At 44.2% G+C, this 17,031-nt stretch overlaps 1 protein-coding gene across 1 annotated transcript in view; it reads right to left on the bottom strand.

The window, feature by feature from the left end:
* Positions 1-4,483: 4,483 nt before the first annotated feature.
* SDC4 (syndecan 4) overlaps positions 4,484-17,031 on the bottom strand; it is a 28,018-nt gene continuing 15,470 nt past the window's right edge. Inside the window, exons 2-5 of the mRNA XM_054980849.1 lie at positions 11,597-11,738; positions 10,471-10,511; positions 8,856-9,039; positions 4,484-7,378 (exon numbers count right to left, since the gene is read on the bottom strand). Of these exons, the coding sequence (XP_054836824.1) occupies positions 7,227-7,378; positions 8,856-9,039; positions 10,471-10,511; positions 11,597-11,738 (519 nt within the window). The 3' untranslated portion in view covers positions 4,484-7,226. The remainder of the gene's footprint in view (positions 7,379-8,855; positions 9,040-10,470; positions 10,512-11,596; positions 11,739-17,031) is intronic.

The following is a 17,031-nucleotide window of genomic DNA, read 5'->3' as shown; positions in this document are numbered from 1 at the left end:
GTTCTGCTGCAACTAAGTTATACTCTAGGCTCAGCACATGGTCTTGGGTCTGCTTTAACACCTCAGTATACTCCGTTCCCAAAGCATGGGGACCTTAAACAAAGCTCTGATCTCTCCAAAGACCTTTAGTTCACACTCATGTTAAACTAACCCCTCTCCTTCACAGCTTCCAGCCCCTCTCTTCCAGCTCTCAAAACCTGCCTAAACTGACTCCCCCTATCAAATTTTAACCTTTCCCCATACATAGATCCCATTGGTTGATTGGTCGAAGGCACAACTCTCATTGGCTCCTGTGTTTTTGGGGTCCATCTCTGTGCTTTTCCTGTCACTACACGCAACACCTCTTTGGCCTACCCTGCTGTTACCTATATTCAGGCTGCAGGGGTCTGGCTTGGATCCAGCTGGGGAGGACATGGAAGAATCCAGGGGAAATATGCTGATCACCTCCCCTACCGCTGATGACTAGATGCCAGCCAGTCCCTGAGGTACTTTGCTGATCCCTGAGCAGGATGTCCCCCCAACTTTTAAGCGACTGTGATTAGGGAGAGGCATGCTTTCCTCATACCATTTGCCCAGGCTAAGTTGTCCACCAGGAAAACAACAATTCTATGCCCTTGCATGCACAGCCACATAAGGAAATAGCAAGTGTGTGTGAGAGTGGGTTGCTAAGACTGGTTCGGGAAATTCCTGGTGATTGTAGGTGATGTTTGTGCAAAAGAGGGAGCAATTCCGCAGCATCGAGGCTCCGAAGCCTCCCGAGGAAATGATCTCTATAGTCTGGAGATCACCTGTAATCCAGGCCCTACCTGGAAATTGGTAACTGTGTGTGTGTATGCGCACGCACGTGCGCACGCACATGCATACATGGCTTTAAGCAAAAGAACAGCATAGAGAGAACATGGTTAAATCCACCTCGGCCAAGATTCTCCTTTAAGCCTTTAAATACATTGCATGAGATCGAGTGTTTTTCACTTTGGCTCCCTGGCATGTCACACCAATTCTCAAGCATCTACATAAGTCCAGCAGGGTATCCCATATCTCAGGGGAGGTTCCGTAGCCCAGTGATAGAACATCATGTCTGAATACAGAAGGTCCCAGGTGATGTGAAAGAAACTCTGGAAAGCCAGTCAGTGTAGATAGTACTAACGCTGATAGACCAACACTCTAATTCTGTATAAAGCTGCTTTATATGTTCTATATACTTACTTAAGGTAAGTAAAGGTGATTATTTGGGTTACTAAAAAAAAATCCTAAGTATTTTACTGTTATAATCTCTTCTCCATCCACCTTGCACCCATGGATAACCACACTTTGCACAGGGCCACATCATAGCTCTGCTCGTGTTTCTGTCTCCTATAACCAAACCAATACTGGTGACCAACCACATAATCACCAGGTTGCACCAATAGCTACCCAAATGCTATCTGTTTGTGGGGGCCTGCAGTGATAATGCACTTAAGAGAAAAAAAACTCTACTGCCCTAGATGCTGGAACCAGTGCCTCTGTTTTGATTGCAATGCAATTTTGAAATGGCTGCTTACAGTTATTTTCTGCAGAATGGGAAGATGCCATGCATGTTCTTCTGAAAGGGGCTGATCCATGCTAGTTCAAATGCCAGCTGGTAAGAATGACGTTATCTTCTGTCCCACAGGTTAGTGGAGGGGAAACCAGGCTTTGCAATGCAGAGGCACAAGCAGCCTGAACGCACAGCTAGCATATAGGATACAGTTTGCAAAACAGCAGCGCAGAAGCTGAAAAGGGCTTTGCTGGTTGGATTGTGGCAAGACAATCAGAGTTGGTCTCAACTTGCCGAAATGTCCCCTAGCAGTCCAAGATACCCGGGGCTTTCTTTGCAAACCAACATGCCTTTGTGCTTCTGTCTCTCTGTTACTTTGGAGCATTCAGACAATTTCTTTGGCTCAAAAGCAGAGCTAAACCCGAATGGGAAGCTGCTTTATTCAGAAAAACTCCACACTGTAAAATAAGGTCTTGGCTTTCCCAGACCTCCTGAGGTACCAATCAGAGCCAGTGCTATTCACAAGATTTGGGGGGAGGTCTATCTCAAATGATCGTGTTGTTTAAAAAAGATTCATGAGACCAGAACTCGAGGCCTGTGTGTTTTTAATGGAAATAAGGCACCAACACTTGCTTTTGACTGCAGAGGTGTCTGAGAAAACCATTTGCATAATATGCTGATATGGGGGCAGCTGTTCATATGTCAGTTTAAGATTAAGAAGTTGGGCCAGTCTTTTGTTTTTGGTAAATGACCAGTGCCCTTCTCCCATCACAGAACCGCTGATCCAGAGGCACAGTGACCCGGCACACTTGGACATCCCATTAAACCCCATTTTCCACAAAGCTTACTGAACCAATATTGACATATCTGCAGGGTGGTTCCAGATCTCACTCTTATTAAGCATATTAAATGGCGGCTATTAATCTTCATCAAAATCTAAACATCTGCAATAGCAGTCCTCATAGGATCCAGATGTAGATTGCATGCCACACAAAGGGGTTGCTCGGGATTGAATTTGACTGGCTGCTATCCACTTTGTTTGCCAAATTGTTCTTCAGCAAGGAGTATGAAGTGCATTTTTAACCACTCTGAGTGTACAAGGACTGGCACGGCACAAATGTGACATTCTGGTTGATGGCCGTATACTGGACAGAGCCCAAGGTGCCAGGCGCAATTTAAACATAATAATGCTGGTGCTTATATACTACTCTTCTAGACAATTAGTGCCCCACTCAGAGCGGTGAACAAGGTCAGTGTTGCTATTATCTCCACAAATATAGCTGGGGCTGAGCAACCAACTTTTAAGATCCCACTGATTTGAGAACCACTGGATAGGATACCCCAAGCCATATACTAATTCCTTATGGAGGGATGGGGGTGGGGCAAGAGAGTCACAAGACAGCCGGTGTGGTTCAGTGGTTTGTACTGTACAAGGAGACCCAAGCTGGAATCCCCACGCTGCCATGGAAGCTCACCAGGTGCCTTTGGGCTAGTTATACATTCTCAGCATAATCTCACAGGGTTGTTGTGAAGATAAAATGGAGAATTATGTATACCTCTTTGGTTGCCCACTGGGGAGAAAAATAGGGTACATATGAAGTAAATATAGCTGAAGATGGTGGGTAACTAAAAAGTAGGTTGGCAGGTAGGTGAGAAAGAAAGAAGTAGGAAAGGGGGAGAGGCTATTGGGGATGCACCAGGGCAAGGAGAGGAAAAATAGGCCGGGGGGGGGAGTCGAAAATGAGATGCCTCTGGAAGTCTGTGCTGCACGGATGCTTGTACCGGGTTTTAGGCCCGCTACATTTCAATATTTTTATCAATGATCTGGATGAAGGGGTAAACAGGCTACTCATTAAATTTGCTGATGATACCAAATTGGGAGGAGTGGCAAACACCTAAGAAGATAAAGTTAAAATTCAACAAGACCTGAACACTCTGGAGAAGTGGGCGGTTGTGAACAGGATGCAATTCAACATAGATAAGTGCACAGTATTATATCTGGGCCACAAAAATGTGAAGCACAAATACAGGATGGGGGATACACTTCTGGGTAGTAGTGTATGCGAAAGATCTTGGGGTAAGTGGACTGTAAACTAAATATGAGCAGTCAGTGTGATGCGGTGGCAAAAAAGGCAAACTCAGTCTTGGGTTGTATCAAAAGGGCCATGGCATCGAAATCGCAGGAGGTCATAGTCCCTCTCTATACTGCCTTGGTCAGGCCGCACCTGGAGTACTGCGTGCAGTTCTGGAGGCCTCACTTCAAAAAGGATGTGGACAAAATCGAGGGTGCAGAGGAGAGCGATGAGGATGATCAGGGGTCTGGAGACTGAGCCCTACGAGAAAAGGCTGAGGGCCTTGGGAATGTTTAGTTTGGAGAAGAGGAGGTTGAGGGGGGACATGATTGCTCTCTTTAAATATTTGAAAGGCTGTCATTTGGAGGAGGGCAAGGAGCTGTTCCAGTTGGCAGCAGAGGGTAGGACCCAAAGCAATGGGCTTAAATTACATGCACAAAGGTACCGGCTGGATATAAGGAAAAACTTTTTCACGGTCAGAGTAGTTCAAAAGTGGAATCAGCTGCCTAAGGAGGTGGTGAGCTCCCCCTCACTGGCAGTTTTCAAGAAGAGGCTGGATGAATACTTGTCAGAGATGCTTTAGACTCATTCCTGCATTGGGCAGGGGGTTGGAGTAGAAGGTCTGTATGGCCCCTTCCAACTCTGTGATTCTGTAAGTTTCTCTAAGAACCATCCCATATACCAGCGAATGTGATGTTTCTCTTACAGGCACCTCAGTCTCAGCTTCCCTTGTCAAATTCAGCATAGGCATTTTATGGGCACAAGAATGGGGCTGTCTCTGGGCTACTACAAGGGTAGAGTTTTTAGGACCTTCTTTATTGATATAGGGTGGCAATTCCATCCACCCACCCTATTATTCAGTAGTGGAGTTTAAATTAGTCCAAACAGAAACCAGTTTTAGAAAGTACCAGTTTATTTTATCAAATCAGTGACTGTGAAAACAAAGAGCAAATATACAGGAAATTTCATCCGAGCAACCGGAGGCAGATATAGGATTCCTGTTTTCCAAGTGTTCAATATATTATTCCTCCACCAAACCACTGGACTGTTCCAGAAGCTAAGCTTTAAAAATCTGTGCTTATGCCAAAGTAGGGTCCTTCACACAATTTTCACTCCTCACCCCATTTTTCCTAGCAGGCTTACAAAAAGCAGATCGAGTCATGGTACAACTTTACTGAGACTAAAATGAGCATGCTTCTAGGGTAATATTGGTAAAGAGCTTTTATAGACTCCTTTAAGTAAAAACACAAGGGCAACGAAGCTATACAATGTCAACTTTTAAAAAGCTTCATCTCAAGGGAGGGTGCCATAAGAGAAATTCAAGACTAGGTCAGGATCTGTGTGGTTAAAGTTTCTCGTGCAATGCAAGGCTTGGTTTGTTTAACTCAGAGTTCACACCTCCTGTTGTATGGTCATGCCCTATTTAAAAAAAAAAGTTGGGGGGGAACATGAGAGGATTCAGCAGTGTCAAGTTGGACCCTCAAAGGGAAGTTCGGAAGTGACTAATATTTCCTAGGATACTCAACTGTAACTGCATCACACACACACACACACCCCATATGATCCTGTGAATCACTGCACTGACACAGCAGTTGCCATGATGCAATGTAAAGGTCACAACTGAAGCACCAAGCTGCATTCCCTACATCCCAGCCCAGGACATTAAATCTTCTCTGATGTAGCAACAGTAAGCTGACCCCTGCATAATACAAGCATGCCGTCCAAAGGCTTCCATACCGTTCTGACACGGGCAAGTAAATTGAAACTATGGAGGCAATGTGAACATGCACCAGCCATAGCCAATGAGGAATCATGATTCCCTCCAATGTGCACAAGCACCATCAGCAGGGTGGGTTTTTTTTTTTTAAAAAAAGAGAACCCTACTTGTTCCCAGAGCCTTTCTGTACAACATGCCATTTTGAACTATGAAAGCCAATGTCTCAACTAATTCTAAAAAGTAAGCAAGAAGCATAAATACAGTATCGATTCTTTTTTTAAGTTAATGCTCAGAGTACCGTAACATTTCATTGCAGGTGCTTCCAAGTTTGTTTTCTTGTCATCGCCTCTTGAGCTGGCTCAGATACGTGGAAAATAATAACCATGGCACATGGCCCAGCTGTACCCAAGCTCCAAACAAGGGAATTAATCCTGCCCATGAAGCAAGCACAGGTACAAGGACTAGACCTCATCCTTAAACCCAATCTAGTGGAATTGCTCAGCTGCCATTAATTAGCATTAATTAACATATATACTGTGATGACTACATAATGAACAGGAAGACATTAGAAAAAAAGTCCAGAGATCAGAGACAGAATATCCATTACCCATGCACAAAACCCATTCTGATATTTACTTTTATAAAAATTGTGTACTTTTTACTGAAAAAATATAATTCTATAGCACTGATAATATATTACAAAGCTAAAAAATGAACCCCCCAATTATTTTAGTCGTGTTCAGAGAAAATCTGATTTTGCATATAAACATTAATTCTAGCAGAGGTTATTGCCTTCGGAGTATAATACACAGAATAAAGCTTAAATAGTTTTCACAATCATTAGGAGTCTCATTATATTAGTGTTTTACATATTAAAAAAAAGAAGGTACCAAAAAACAGAGCAGCCATCTTAGAAACTATAAATAGTTCTATAAAAAATTAACACACACATCTTTGCTTTTATTCTGGAAAAAAATATAAATATTTTCTTCGCAACTGCCTAGGGTAACCAGTGATTGGAGCTTAGAAACCTGTAACAAACTGCAGTTGCTACTCGAGTTCTGGCAATGAGCAATATAAAATACACTATTTATCTAGAGATATCTCCAGCGAGAAGAAATAAGGGATCAAAAATCAAGGTTTTATGAAAATTACAAAAAAAGAATATTTTGTTTAAGAATGTTTTCTACAACCTTGTATAGGCAAGCTATTATTCTTAATGAAACCCTCCATTTAAAAAAGTTCTTCAGCTAGAGAGTGGGTTACAATTTGCCTCCCCTTCCCAGCCAGCCAAAGAATGTTCTGCTTTAGCGGGCTCCTCCTGGGCCCGGCTCCCAATCAAAGAAGGGTCTGCTTCCTCCCGCACAGCCATCCCTTCCAATTAAACCCTGATGCTATGTAGAGAGATGTTCAACTCGGCTCTCTACCAGGACAAAGTTACACTGTAGTGTAGGAGATTGCACAAATAAATTCTTTACAAAAAATGCCTTGCACAACCAGCCCGCTGCAAGACCGCCTTAAAAAAAAAAAAACAGTCAAACTGAATTTATAACTTTTACAAAGCAAGGCAAGTTGGATCACAGCAACCAGATGCAATCAGTTTCGTGCTATCTGTTTCCTACTTCCAGCTGGCTCCAGCCAACCAAATATAACTATCTGGCCAATTTGCTTTGCATTTTAAGAACACATATGTACCACCGACCCTTCATGCGGTTCTCTTTTTATATACTGCCTTTTTGCTTTGCTTCCTCATTAGTTAGTGGGATGGGAAGGGCCACAAAAGAGAGATTTTTTTTTAAAAAAATCACTTTGACATTACATCCAAGGAGAGGCATTTGTTCAGAGCTTCTTGTCTGTGGTCCAAAAGCTTTTTACAAAGTCTGTCTCTGTCTCCCAAGTGGGCATGTGGCATTGGCAAGCCTTAGGCGTAGAATTCATTTGTGGGCGCTTTCTTGTAGATTGGCTTCTTGCCAAGGTCGTAACTGCCCTCATCCTTTTTCTTCATGCGATAGACCAGGAGAAGGACCAGGAAGACAGCAAACAATAACCCGACTGCCCCACCTGCAATAAGAGCTGTGGCGAGAGAGGGGGGGGGGTTGAAATAGAGTTAATTCAAGGAGAGCCTTTTTACTCATACTTCAAAAAAGACCTATACCACTTAACGTCCACATCTTAACTTCTGAATAGTTTTGAGCCTCCTGCTGTTGACTTGCTGACAACTGCTGGGCCTAGAAGCAATTTTCCATCCTGCTTTGTTCTGTTCTTTATCTGATTTTATATTGCTGGACAGTATTTAACACAGTCCCTACCAATTAAGGCAGGGAGAGATGTTCCCTGATTATTTCTATAATGCTTCCAACTGAAGTGGACAAAACCCAGCTGTTCAGTTCTAAAGGGAGTCAGCGTTGGAAAGCCTCAAGATAAATAAGAAATTAATAAGCAATGCTTATTTTTTTAAAAAAAAATCCTAATATTTGGTAGTACAAAACAGAATGGATTAGCATTCCTACTATAGATGGGCATTAGCACCAAAATCCAGATTTGGAATTCAGATGCTTCAGATTCAGAATTTAGAAAATCTGGAATTTCCCAAACGCCATTAAAACCAGTAAGAATTGCCATTTTCCATTTTTAAAAACAGGTTTTTAAAAGGTTTCCCTCAGCCTGCAGACACTTTCCCAGTGCCTGTGCCAACCCCAAAGAGTTCAGATGTGGCAAGTGCGTGCAGCAACAGCCACTACTGCTGGTCAGCAGAGCCAGACATCAGAAAATCAATCCAAGCACAAACCCCAAACAGTGCAAATGCCACCAGTGAGACAGGCGTGCCCTCAAAAAGCAAGCTCTTCTGACTGTACTGTACTGTACTGTACTCCCTCAGCCCACTAGGCTTTGAATATCGCTGCCCACAAGTAGAATCAGCAGGGTCAAGGAGTTGCAAGGTCATAACCAGAGAACGATCCCAGCACAGCAAGGCACAGGTGTTCTCTTTGTATACCGAGGTTCAAGGCACAAACTGCACATTCAGGGTCTTCTCTCACAGGCCAACAGGGAAACTTTCAGACTAAAATGCAGAAGTCAGTGGTGTACAGGGTCCATTGACACAAGTACAGCCCTCTTTCAACACACACCTGAACTACTGCACAGGTCTTTAAAATAACACCCTTCTCCAACTTTGTATGTGTGGTGATGAAGAAACGTAAACTGTAGTAATCTAACGGAGGCAGATTTAGAACGAAGCAGCTGCTCATATTCTTATTTTTTAATCATAGGACATCAAGTTCTGTAGCGGTGTTCCTATCCTGCTTTCCTTATGACAATTTTGGCCAGGTTTAAGATGGCGTAAGTGTGCCAGTTGCTGCTTAGAGGTGCTTTTAGCAGGACCCTCCCTCCCCTCTGCATCTTCCTCAAATAAGAGTTCTCGTGTAACACTCATCTTTGACCCAACTCCAGTGACCTTCACATTCTTGAAGAAAGTTTCTCCTTACACGGCCATTCATCCCATTTTGTGGCCACACCATTTTAGGGAGCACGAAGGGTTTAGGGTGTTTACCTGCAAGAACTTCAGTTCTCTCGAAGACGCTGCCGGTGGCTGTGCTGGCCATCGATATCTTGTTGGAAACGTCTCCTTCAGAGTTTACAGCTTTGTTGGGAATTATTTCATTTTCCACTACAGATGGTTCACCATTATCCTTGCTCTCTTCCTTCATATCAGGGATATAATTGTCCATAGAGTCCTGAATAAAAGGGAAAAGGAGAATTGGCCTTTTTAGTATGCAGCCGAGGGCAGCATGCCAAAGTAGAAAGAAAGAAGATGGAGCTGTTGGGCCCATTTAGGAGTCAGTGGATATTCCCGCTTGCACTGAAGTGGTGACTGTTGGCAGCTTCTACAGGCACTGTGGCAAAACAGACCTGCAGTTGCAGACTTGGCTGAAGGGCAACTCTACGTTTGAATGAGTGGACAGATTTCTATGGCACATCAGCATCTACACCATATCCACCAAGTACATATGGGGTCAGAGACTAACAGGTTTCCCAGTGCCTCTTGTCCAGTTTCCCTCCTTGCTGAAGCACCTGCCTCGCATGCCTTTTGCCCTCTCAGGTCCCTTGATCCTCAACATTGCCCTTTTAGTGGTCAAAAGGGATGTCTGCCTGCTTTGCCAATGGAAAACAGAGAATTCACTCTATGGTGCGCTGGAAAATGGAGAGTGCTTAAATGCTCCTAAACGGTACTGCTGGATGGCATACCATTTCTCTTCATTTTGTGGAATACAACTAAAAAACAGCCCAAAACGTGACCTAGGGGTCTTTGACATGTATCACTTGTTCATCCCAAGAATTAGATACTGCGTATAAATTTAACCACAACTTCATTTCCAGTTTTCAAAGTTGTATAGAGATCTGATAACACGTTTTGGTTGGTATAACTTCTAGCCTCTTGAGTCAAGAAACTATAAAAACATACTGTCTAGATGTATACAGATAGACTTGTTTGCTATGGCAGGTGTGGCCAAAAGACCAGTCACTCTCTGTCTTTTGCCCACACCTACAGAGGAGGAAGGGTGGTAGCTCCTCCTCCTTTATAGCAGCATCCCTCCTCCGGTGCTGCTATAATCACTTTGTTAACCTCCCCTTTAAAGCTACTGCAACAACTCTTCTTTTTCCTCTTATGTGAGAAAGAAGGAGACGCGTGCATATGCCTTTGCTTTCAATAGGAAAATGAAAGCGCCCGCACCCTTTCCCATCTGCCTCTCCTCCTCCAGGTGCATACACATGCACACTTGCTGTGGACAGGAAAGGAGAATGCTACTGACTCTTTCTCCCTTCAATCAAAGCTGCTATTTGCCTCTTCTAGGGAAAACATACAGGTAACTGTATATTCTTCCCCTGCAGGGCAAGATACAATTTGGGGTAGTGGTGGTTTGCGCTGGAAAAAATACTAGAGTTTCTGCACCCAAGCACTGCAGACCAGCTCGGAAACGCCACAGTTTTTGTACAAGCTGCCACTTTATGACTGGCTCAACCTATCAAGCTACCATTTTGTAGCTCCCAAGTCTCTTTAAAAAAATTGCTACCAGCAACCAAGTTTTACTTTCTCTGTTCTGCAGTAATTTATGACACTTCACTGATGCTGATTTACCATGTCAAATGCAACTGTAAGTACTTACATCAGGATGGGCAGGGACTGAAGGCAAGGCATCCTCTGTATCTGTGTAACCAATAGAAAAAGCAATATTAGACCAAAATGAGTATGAAATGCAGCATTTAACACCAACGTTAGCTTGATTTACTGTATTTCTATGGATTTTTTTTGGCCAGGTTACGTCAAACTGCACAAACTGCACGCAAGCTCCTTCCCCCACTCCAACCTACTGGAGGTTGCACCCAGCAGCTGGTAACAAGGACCTGCACTGCAAGTCTATACTGAGTGCAGTTTTACTTGCTTTTAAGAGGAGCTGCCCTCTTTTCAAACACCCATACCTTGGGGGTAATTGGCTCATAAAAAACCACCAGATCTGCCTCAACTTGTTGTGTGCTAGTTTCAGAGCTTGTTTCCCGCCCCCACTTGAGAACATGATGTGCAAGAGGGCAACAAGTGGCTGAATGAGCCTTTGCTAGAATAATACAAAAAACCCCAGAGTGCATAATGTTGACTATCCTAGAATGAAGAATACGAGGAGGAGGGGAGCAGAATAGAGCTTTGGGTAAGATACATCAACCTGAAAGTTCACCACTGAATACCACCCTGAAATATCGGATTTCTTAATAGGGGTAGGGGTTTCTGTCTTTCAGTTCTTGACAACTTGCTGTTAAATTTTCAGGCCCATGTCCAGTTTCTCCAGTTAACTAAAAATGCGTGTCCTAAGGCTAGTTGCTTCAGACCTGCTTGAGGCATATTCCCCAGTGCTAGGATTATGTAGAAGAGGAGCACTTGCTTTCCTTTAAGGCACACATGCGAATCAGAAAGTTCTGTGTGTCACTTCTCCACTAACCCAACAACCACTCCCACCCACATCCCCCTAGCTAAAGAGCTATTCTTCTCACCACACACCCACCACAAAACTAGAACTCTTGCTCTTATGCCCTGAACTTAGAGTTGACCTGATAATGTTCAGCAAGATATTCAATAGGAAAAACAAACATTGTGAATGAGAGAGGTATTCATCTCAGATGTATCAGCTGTGGTCTACTACAAGTTCAGGCAAGATCATCACAGACTGGTAACATATAAAAAAAGGCTGCTTGGCTTGAATTAGCAAGTTAAGAAACAAAGGAGCCCCTTTCTTAATGTACCTTCCTCATCTCCTGAACCCGATAATTCATCGCCTCCTTCGTCAATTATGAAGTCAGGCCAAGAGTCTTCATCATCTGGCAAGTCACCCGATGAAAATTCCTCTAGATAAGGGTGCGGGTCCATCGTCTCCGTTTCTCTCACCTGAGAAAGAAAAAGCAGAGTCAGAGATTACCAGATCTGAGTGATCAGAGGGCAGGCACTTTGTTCCCAAGCAAAAAGAGGCAAGAGATTCAGGGTTGCAGCCGCCATAGCCATAGCCATGCATGACCCAGTGTCACTGTATCTGTTGCTTCTTGTGTGACTGCAGCAGAACAGAGTCAGGGGAGCTGCAATTATCCAATAGATACTGGGGGGTGGCCAAGCAAATAATTGGTAGTGCACATTGTTCTGCTCTTGCAGATAATTAAGATTTGATTGCCAGATTATCATCTGAAGGTAGCACCTGCCTTTCCAGGAGCCAACAGGCAGCTGGAGAGAACAACACAGATGCTTCCTGTGAGACCTTGCATGAGACCAGGGTACTACAGCAGGCAGCAGGAGAAGGTGGGTTAAGGGCAACAACTGGAAGAGGAAGGGAATGACAGGGGTTCTGTCTTTTCCACTCTATGCAGACTTTTATTATGCCCACACTGTCCATGAATTGGGTCAATCGTTCCCACCCTGCTGATGCTTCAAGCCAGCCATGTTTAAAGTGGCATTGTTTGCTTCACTAAGGCCTTTGAATTCAAATACCATCATTATACAAAGGCTCAAACTGATAGATTTGTTTGCTTCCCCATCTGAAAATTCTGCTGACAGAGGATCAAAGGGTTTGGGGGGGGGTAATAAACACTAACTCACTTGAATTAAGTGCTCCATCAAGAACATACAATTTAAAAAGCAAACTCAGCAGCTGCTCTTTGGAAATAAAAAACCCTCAGTGCTGGGGCCCAATACAACCACAGATATGGGCATTAGTTACACCACCAGCGGCAACAGATAAGCTGCTCTATAGTACATAAAAGCCAAAGTGACTTTGCTGTGGGTCAGATGTCAGACTGCATGATTTCATCAGAGCACGTTTACCCCAAGCCTTCAAAGAACCAGAGCTTAAATCCAAGATCCAGACGGCTCCCCATTTCAGTTCAGTACATCTAGGTATATGCTCACCATTCCAGAACCACTAAGCTGCTTGCTAATTTAGGGACTTGGTTCTAACCAGCAACACAAGGCTGAGGAACTATCATAACACACTGACTGAATAGCAGCAGCCAATTAATTAGAGCTTGCTGAGAACACAGAGTAAAGCTGCACAAGCCAATTTTGTGCACGAAGAGCTGGGGGACCAGTGTGGCTTGCCTGAATCTCAAAAGGTTGGGTTGCCTGAATCAGAGTGGTACTAGTAAGGAAGGAGTTACACAGGGAACCTGGGAGGGGAAGTCAGAAAAGCTTCAGGTACTCCTGCAGTCTTATTACGTAGCTCTAAAAGATGAGAGGCAATGCAAGTTCTGCACTAATTTCAGAAGGTCTGAAGCAGATCAGACAATAGTAATTGGCTGGAGTAAGGTGCCCAAACCCCCAGTTCCTGCCCATGCTCCCCAGAGGCTTCTTTGCTTTGGCCGGTCCTCTTTACAGCCTTGACAAAAGATTCCAGATTTGTCAACCATGCCTGTGCAGCAAGTTCTAGAGACCTGATGCAGAACTCTTGTGGAAAACTCTTGCAAGCCGGATAAAAGTCAAAGAAAACAGGTGTTGGATTGAGAGCGGAGAAAAGAGAACGGGATATGAGTCCACATACTGCGGTTGTCTTTTGTTCTCTTTTATAGAGCAAACTAAAACAAATGGGTTGACTGCTGAGACACACCTACATGCCAGCTCAGACTGCATTCACTGCAATGAATCACAGATAACTACTTTCCTTTGTGCCCGTGCTGTCCAACAACAGGACTGAGAGACCAAGCGGGAGGGCTAGTAAACGGCGGAAAAGGAATGGGTGGCATGCATTATCAGATCAGAGGATGAGCAAGACAAGAGGCAGCCATGCAGAGTCACTCTCTTGCTTGCTTTCATGAGCTATTGTAGGAGTACAGTCATCAGAACATAGAGGTACTTTTATGGCTGAATGCTGTATCAACAAAAGGTTTTGCCGGGGTGGGGGTGGGGGGGTGCTAATATACTTAGTCATTAACAAGTGAAGAATCAGTGTCCTCTTTGAGAACCTGGTTCTCCTAGATACACTCAAATCAAATCACTCTCAGCTTTCCTGTTCCCCCATCTGCACTTTTTAGCTATTAAGACTGAATTTTAATAGATGGAGGCTACAATGAGCGCTGCAGAGAACATGCAGAAATGCCACTCAACTGTTAGGGCTCATCTGAGAAATCACCAATGGGAAAATAAGGCAGTCTGAAAGGACTCAAGGATTAACCGTGATAGGAAACAAGATCACTGCGTACCATTCACAAGCCAGGAGTTCATTCTGAATCTCTCCCCTAGCTGGGGCCTCAACCACAGCTCCCAAGGAAAGAAAGCCTTGCCATGCCCTCAGGGTGGGGCAAGTCTAGCCTTGCAGAGGAGCCTGCTTTCCTTGCTCACTCAAGGCACAGCCTGCTCTTTAATGCAGGCTCGCTTCCAGAGAGTGCTTCTTCACTAGGTTAAGCTGTCCTGCAATGGGTTCATGCGTAGTTCTTTCAAGTGCAGCTGCAGATCTGGCTCATTACTGTAGACCCAGTCAATGAAACTATTGGAGAGTTTATTTCATACAAATGTGCTCCGATGCGCACTAACGCTTTGTGCGAGACGACCCATGTTCCTCCGTGAGCAGGTATGGCTTACAAAAAAAGGCTGTAAACAGGCAATTTCCATCCCATGCCCAAGTAGACTTTTAGTCCCTGCTGCCTCCCCACCCCCCCACCAAGAACTGTCTCTCCCTGCCCTAAATACAGCCCTAATTATGTTATCATTTGAAGACAGATGTGTACACATACACACACACAAACACTTGATACAATGTAAATTTCACAGGGATCTGGACCTAGGCAAGGAATTGGAGGGGGGGCAGTGATTTGCATGGTAGAGGGGCTGAGCAGCTGCAGGGCCTGCTGGCCATGATCGAGTTCATCTTTAAAGCTCAGTTTCAGGCTACTGTATCAAGGACGCCAACTTCTAAGTTTTACTTTTCCCTGCATTATTCCCACACTTTAGTTGAACCAGAATAGGTCGAAAATCCTTCATATCCTGGACAGATTTTTGACCATGAAATTATGGCAGTGTACACAAGCCCTGCTATTAATATGCTCTCTTTGGCAGAATCCTTTAACTACAGGAGCCTGTCACTTTGACATTTAATCCATTTGTAGTGTGTTTTCTGAGTGCTAAGCAGCTTTTTATCCAGAATAAGTGTCAAGAGGGATTTTTTTTAAAAAATCATTAGGAGGAAAAGGAAGTGGGAGAAGCATCTTTTCTAGTCTGCAAATTGCTGAAAGGTTTGACTTCTCGGCTGCTGGTCACAGAGAGTACACAAGCACACACACACACACCTGTGGCACTGCTAGCCTGATGCACTATTGCAGCAAGCTGCTCAAGTATTTTGAATAGTGTGGCAGTTAGCACGAAAACATGCCAAGACATTGGCAGGGATTGCTAGCAAAAACTACATCTGGCAGGGAAAAAAATCCAGCAGAATGAACAACTGGTTCCTTTAACATTGGCAGCCAACCATTTGTTGCTTTTCAGAGTGAGCTTTTCACCTAGCCCAACAAACACACCTGCACAGTCCACAGCAGACAACCAGATGAATTTACTTTTAGCCCTAACCAGAGTCACGTGGTCCTGAGCTGGATAGCCCAGGCAAGCCTGATCTCGGAAGCTAGGCAGGGTTGACCAGGGTTAGTAACTGGATGAGAGATGTTCAAGGAAGACAAGGGTTGCTATGCAGAGGCAGGCAATGGTGAACCAACTCTATTAGTCTCTTGCCTTGAAAACCCCAGCAGGGGATCACCATAAGCCAGCTGTGACTTGACATCACGTTCTACCACCAGGGTCATGTAATCAGCTTTTACTGTAAGCTACCACTGCAGATGCAAGTCCCATAGCCTAAATTCCTTCCAGACTTCTCCAAGACCAGCGGGCTTTGGTCTTTGCTATTCATGCAGACTGACAGGGTTTCTTATGGGAGTTCAGCATAACTTGCCCTTGGCATAATATACATGAAGTATTGGGAGTCCACAGCCACAGCAGCCAAACTGGTTATCTTCAAGGTGAGAGAAACAGAGATGATGGACCCGCACCTCTGTCCAGAGGAACTTAGTCCAAGATGACTGGTGGCAGAAATGGTGGTCCAACATTTGCACCCTATATAGGGACAAACGAAAAGGATCCCTTTCACACTGAATCCCTCAAGGGGGATACTATGAGTCTCAGAAGACAGCAGCCTATAAACAGTCTTCTCAAGAAGTCTACCCTAAACATATGGCAAGTATGCATGCCAGATCAACACATCCTTCACCTTGGAGTGAAATCCATATTCAGGAGGCGTATTTTTTTGTGCTCAGTGAGAAACTGGCATAATTGCCATTGCAGTCTGGCCTTGGGCCCTGCTTTATATGGCAGGAGTGACCCAAATGTGCAAGCAACTCCAAAGGGGCATGGAAAATGTTCGGCCAATTTTCTGTGGGACCAAGCCGCTTTAAGGGCCATTCAGTAAAGAATATTGATTTTAATGGCTTTATGACTTTTGCCAGACTCAATCTTCTGCATGCTTGTTCTTGTCTCTTTTCTGACTCATACAGAAGGGTGTCTGGAAAGGAGGAGCGGCACCTATTGGCTTCCAAGTCAACACCCCTGGCTTCTCCCAAGAACTGCCCCATGATACATGCACCCTTCATTTGACTAGTTCTCAAGTGTACAAAATCTTTGCAAAAATTCTAGTAGCCAGTAGCCAAGACTAGTAGCCAATACTCCTGCTAGCCTGTGCTGCTTACACCCAATACTGCATCCTAACCTAGTATGATTTGGCTGGGGAGTTATCTTAGTGCTAAAACAAGTGTATGTTCCTGTGCTGCGCTGGGGCCAATTTTGGTCCCAAATGGGCCAGAATTAGTTCCATGTAAAGCACAGGAGCAAGCCTGTGGTCAGTGTGATGACATCACTTCAGGAAGTGACATCATCATGCAAGCACTGGTAGAACATGAATGCGAAAAGAAGCAGGCACCAGGCACAAGTTAAGTGCCAGGTGTCCCTCCCCACCGCCAGGAGGGTATAGGGACGTGGCAACCCTAAGAGACCTGCTTGGAATTCCTCTCAATAATGACCAATTAGAGAAAGATTCACATTTTCACACAGTTATCATGCTAAAGTGACAAGAAAAAATTATTATTTCTTGTAGGCTAGAGAACAGTTCTCTTTCAATTTGTGGTAATGCTACTTGAGTTAATTTTCACATTGTTTTATACCA

This window comes from Eublepharis macularius, chromosome 5 (assembly GCF_028583425.1).
Source record: "Eublepharis macularius isolate TG4126 chromosome 5, MPM_Emac_v1.0, whole genome shotgun sequence".
NCBI classification, from domain to species: Eukaryota; Metazoa; Chordata; class Lepidosauria; order Squamata; family Eublepharidae; genus Eublepharis; species Eublepharis macularius.
The sequence above is the reverse complement of the archived record's forward strand: the minus strand, read 5'-3'. Positions and strand labels throughout refer to the sequence as shown.